General features: G+C 46.9%; 1 protein-coding gene across 3 annotated transcripts in view; it reads left to right on the top strand.

Moving 5' to 3' along the window:
* VPS53 (VPS53, GARP complex subunit) overlaps nucleotides 1–5,514 on the top strand; it is a 94,103-nt gene that overhangs the window by 83,970 nt on the left and 4,619 nt on the right. For all 3 annotated transcript variants that reach the window (XM_019511162.1, XM_019511161.1, XM_019511163.1), the window contains exon 19: nucleotides 1,139–1,208. In XM_019511162.1, the coding sequence (XP_019366707.1) occupies nucleotides 1,139–1,208 (70 nt within the window). The remainder of the gene's footprint in view (nucleotides 1–1,138; nucleotides 1,209–5,514) is intronic.

Below are 5,514 nucleotides of genomic sequence, written 5' to 3'. Positions count from 1 at the left end.
GTGGCTGATTCTTCACGCCCAAGTCTTTTGTTTTCAGCACGTGAAATTGAGAGATGCATACACATCTGAAACGTGCGCTCGGGGTGTCTTTTGAGTGTGTTTTTATTTTCAGTACACCGAGGTCTTGCATGGCTTCCAGGGTGCCATTTGTGGGACTTCATTTGTAAATGAATGTAAGGCTTTTCTCCATGGGGTGGAGGCATCTCTTTCCATGTTAAAATGAAATCGGTAATCAAAGCCTAAAATCAAAGTGAAAGAGATTCTTGAAACCAGTAAATCACTATTCTGTGTCATATAGAGCAGTGGTCTCCAAAGTGGGGTGCACAAGGTGATCCATTGGGGTGCGGGAAGAAAATATTAGAGCTTCTATTTATATTTATATAAATATACATATAGTGGGGGTGCAGGCTCAAAATTTTTTTACTGATACGGGTGCGCGATCAAAAATGTGTGGAGACCACTGTATTAGAGGAGGGTGTCTCATGTCCAGGCAGTGCCCAAGGGCTCAGTTTTTAGTGTGGCATCTCACTTAACCTCTCTGGATTCAGATTCTTGGTTGTGAGAGAGAGGCAATGACACTTGTTCACCCCAGCTCTTCTTCTTACCTGTTCCGACTGTAAGCGCCTTAGGATAAGGACTTTCCAACTTCATGAACATACAGGATCTTGCACAGTAAGGACCTGGACTCAGTTAGGACCTCAAACTCATGCCACAAGGACTTACTATCTAAATATCCTTTATAGAATAGGTTCCTATTGCCATCAAGATACTGAATTTCCCTTCTGTGAACAGGTATAACCCTGATGTGTTGCTGCCTGTTGGTTTGTGATAGCTTGTGTGCTTGAATTCACAGTATAATATCTTACTGCGTTTTTTTTACAGAGTACATTTATGTACATGATTCCCCATTACCTTCCAGATCAGCACGGTTAAGGGAAAAGAACTCTGCTTGACCCCTTTCTCTATTTGTGGTTTGTTTAACCTGCACAATGGACCTGCGGTCCATCAGAGAACTGCATACCTTTGCACTTAGGGAAGACCAAGCCGATTCCATTGGCACGGTGTTAGCATACGCTGTCGTGTGACTTGTGAGTACTGAAATCAAAATATGTAACTTTGCATCTCTTCTTCTTTGCAGCTCCTTCATTCCCAAGTTCATCAACCACCTATTCAAGTGCAAACCAATTAGCATGGTGGGAGCAGAACAGGTGAGAGAAACTCGTTGCATCCTGTTGTAGAGATCTCCGGGCTAAGAAGGGTATTATATAGAGGTCACGAGGTTGCTGAGGAGAGTTAGGCGTTGTTCTGTTTTATCTGAATTGCATTGTAAGTTCCAGGCAGCAGTTAGATGATGGGAGCATCCCAGGCTCTTGCCTTTGTTCCCATCTTTGCTGCATCTTGTTGTATGGCCTGGAGCACTTCCCTGTACCTCCTGCATGAGGACCCCAGGAGGCCTGAATTCCTCTTCTGAGCTCTGCCAGTCAGTTCCTCCTGTAGGCGCCTCATTAGATCAGTGCAGGTAATAAAGCAGGTGGTCCCTATCCCAGAGGGTAGAACGAGATGGAAGTGCTTATACAACCCCCAGAACTCCTCGGGTGTGAAGTGTCCCTGACAAGCGCTTGCTGTTTGTGGCAAAGGCTTTTGTGGAAAGAGTGCCTGAAAACTGAAATCACCCTCCTGGCTGGGATCTGGCCCTGACCCATGTCGCTGCTTCCTGTGCCACTCCTTACTGTGGTGCAAACGCATGCCAGTGCCTTCTCTGCTGACTCAGAGGCCTTGCTGTGTGACAGTATCATACGCGTGCTTTCCCCACTCCGCTCAAAGTCCAGCCCTGTGTGCGAGGGGTGCAGAGGGTCCTGGGCAACGGGGAGGTTCATCCACAGTTCATATAAATATCTGTTCCTGAAGGAGGGGCTGCTGCCGAATGCGCTGTCTGCAAGGCAGCGATTCCACCGTAAATATCAGTTGACTGCTGTGGCTTTTGCAAACTCCGGTCATTAAAAACCCCAGCACAGCGTAAGAGCAGCCACAATGGGAAGGAGAATCCATTTGCATAGTAAATCGTCTAGAGAGGAGCCAGTGTACGTTGGTTTGTCAACCTGGAAATTGAAGTTTGGCTGTAGTCGTTGCTGTCTTAACGGCAGAAACTCTGATCAGGGACTGAAATTTCCTCCTTCACAAAGCTCACCTCTCAGTTCTGATTGATTTCCCCTGCTTCCCCGCGCGCAGTAATCAGTCAATATCCATAGTGTTCTTAGCAGTTAATATTGTTCCTAATCCCCAGGCATGTTCATGGCCATCCAGCTGTGAAGCTGGTTGGTTAGAAATGTTGCATTTTCATGCGGCTGCTGCTTTGTAACGGTGCTAGGAGCTTTATAACCATGTGAACATCTACTAGTGACTTGCTGGCCGAGTTTCTTCTGTTACTAAATGGCAGGACTCTTACAGGTTTCTAAACTGGTGTCCTGTAGAAAAAGGAGGAATCTTTTGTAACTTGGTTGGGCACATAACTGGCAAAACAAAGTGTGACCTTGTAAGAGAGGAAGTAGAATCAGCTTTTGGAAATCAGGTTTGTTTTTAATCTCTTTTCAGAGCTACAGGTATGTTGGTGGTACCAAGTACAATTCTTGACAGCTTTGCTCGTGTTCGAGGAAAGGAGGCTGCTCTTCTAACAGCCTTTCCAGCATCTCCATAATCTTCCAGGGAGCTGCTTTTGGGACACGCGTGCTGCCGGAGGAGCTCTCACTTTTGAAACTTGTCAGGGAGGGAGCCCACGTCCTGCGTGTGAGACATGGTAGAGTTTCAGTGCTACCAGACAGCACTGCACGCCCTCCAGATGACGCTCAGCTAATGTGGAGCTCAGTCCTTTAACTTCCAAATTATAGCCAAAACATACCCCTTTGCGCCTGGGCACTCCAGAGGCGTGAGATCAGTTGCTGATGGACATGTTGCAGTGGTGAGGTGTAATTACCAGAGAATGCTTAATGAAGAGTGGAAGCATAAGAGACAGCTGACATTTTTGCCTTTACTAATTTGTTTCCCGGTTCATGGTTTGTTTGAACAGCTTTGCAGAAGGTAGGTTATGGAAACCTTGTGTGTGTGTTTGTCTGTAGAAAGTTTAGGGAAGAAAGTGTTGTGCAGAAGTGTAGGTTGCTGTAGGAGACCTTGGCTGGCTTTGGAGCGGTGCAGGGCCTATTATGCATGCATTTTGAACAGAATAGGTTGGCACCCTTCCTAGAGCCTTGGGGCTAAGTTATGTAGTTCCCCAGGGCTCCATTTGTGGTTTTCTACAGCACTGTCTTGGGGGATTTCTGTAGGCATTTGGCAGCAAAGCTGAGCCCACCAGGCTTGTATGCACTCTGCTCCGGATGGGTCTCAGCTTTTTGATCTGGCCTAGTGGCCTGAGGGAGACTAACGCAGCCAGGAGTGGACAAGGAGGACTGATTTGGGAGAGGAATGAAACGTGCTGGGGATTGAGACTTAGAGAAAAAGTCTGGAGTAATGAGGGAAGTCAAGAAATCAAGCATGGCAAGAAGAATGCGAGAGAAAAATAGTGAAGTTCAGCTTTTCGGAAAGAAGTGATTCTTGGATGTCTTCGTTTTCAGACAGTGCTGGACACCCTCTCTCAAAACTTGGCCCAGTTACAGTGCATCAGTTCGGACACCCAAGACAGAGGTGATCCAGCTCAGTCACCCTTCCTTTTATTTTTTTAATTCTTGGCATTAGGTTCAATCCACCTGCTTTGAAAACTAGTAAGTGTCTGGGTTGGTGTTCTCCTTTTAAAAACATGTAAAAAATCAGCATTGCTCTAAGGCTGAGATTTTTGTGCTAAGCTACAGCCGAGAGCAAATCGCTTTGAATGAGTTCTTAACCCTGCTCCGTGCCAGTCTTAGAATGAAAAATGCTCAGCCTCAGATGTGTTAGCTCGGATGTGACTGATCTCACGCTAAGCAGAGTCAGGTTTCTGCTAGGATGTGCCAGGGCATCGCAGATCCAGCAGGAGGTGCTGCATTTTGGAAGTGGTCTCATCAAAGATCTCCTTGTAGCTTTGCCAAGAGTTTGGGACTGGAGCGCTGCCAGCCACAGGGCCTTCTTTCTTCTCTCCCATGAAGCAGCAGATAGCAAGACATGACCTGAAGGAAGGAAGAAGTGGTGTCATACTCCCTGGGACTCGATTGATGCTTTTCCATTGAAAGAATGACCTTTTGACGGATACCCTCGTGTCAGGGGATGCACACGCCTGGGCAGAGCAGCGGGCTGTCATTACCTTTACGTTCTGGGGGCAACTGTCAGGTCTGTCACTGTCCATTCACCTGTCTCATGGACTCTTTGTTTGAAGATGTGGCTGGGGGAGATGGGCCTTCAGCTGTCTGCTGTGGATACAGCTGTTTCGCTGCAGGCTGCCTCTGATGGAAAGGCAGGATCGTCCTGAGCAGCAGAACAGTAAACTTCTGACTGGTGCCCTAGAAAGTGCCTGTTGCCAAGGAAGGGGAGGATAAGTCTCTGAGCAGCAGGCTGCCATGAAAGGAAACAGGATCTTAGAAACAAAAAAAACACTCCTGCACTTGTCTAAAATTCTCCCACTGTTTCCTAATAGAAAGCAAATGGCCCTAGTTGTACAGTAAGCCTTATCAGAGACTGAAGGCAGTTCCTAGATCTTGTCAGAATAACCAGGAGACTAAAGCGATTAACCCACTGCCAGCAGTGAATTTGTGTTTTTTAGTAAAGGGCTTGATTGTTGGTGTATTGAAATAATGTGCAACCTTTCAGCCCTCCAGTAGCAGGCATTCAAAGCAAACAGCAGCATGAGGCAGTACAGGTTTTTGTTCATCTTCAATCCCCTTCGAATCTGTTTCGTTTTAAGTGAGGCTTGTTCTCTCGGCCAGGTTGATTGGGTATTTAGGTGCAGTAAAATGGCCACTGGGATTTGCAAAGGCACCTGAATAAATTAGGTTCCTGACACCCACCTTGGGTTTTCTGAAAAGCCCACTAATTTCCTGTCTGCGTCCTCTGGTGACAAAATACTTTTGCAAGTCTGACCCTCTGTGCAATGGTTAGTGCAGCCGCATTGCTTTTCAGTGCCCTGCTGCTTTTGGAAACTGCTTTGCTCACCTGCTATTTAATAAAAGCTATGCTAGAATCCAGGCTCTGGCACAGGGTTTGTGTTAAAAATCCTGTCTGCAGGCGACTGACCTGATATCATCAGTTCATCTGGCGCAAGCCTCAAAACAGCCATCGTGGAGTCCTGATAGTCTGTCGCTGTTAACCCCGTCGAGATTTGAACTTCCATGCACTGCCCTGCCCCTCATTTTTCGCTCAAGAATGTATTAGAAAAGTCCACGTGGTCCTTGTTCTGTAGCACAAATGTTAATGCCATTCGGTCTGGCCGTTATAGGGGTTTTTACAGTACTAGTAATGTTATGCAGCCCATGGGGAGAGCAGGCATCCACCTGGCTCCAGGAGAGCCCCTCTGCAGGAAACGTGCTGTGGGCCTGAATAGCCTAACAGTTCTTC

This window comes from Gavialis gangeticus, unplaced genomic scaffold (assembly GCF_001723915.1).
Source record: "Gavialis gangeticus isolate Ggan-Ray unplaced genomic scaffold, GavGan_comp1, whole genome shotgun sequence".
Taxonomy (NCBI): Eukaryota; Metazoa; Chordata; order Crocodylia; family Gavialidae; genus Gavialis; species Gavialis gangeticus.
This window is presented reverse-complemented; position numbering and strand designations above follow the sequence as displayed.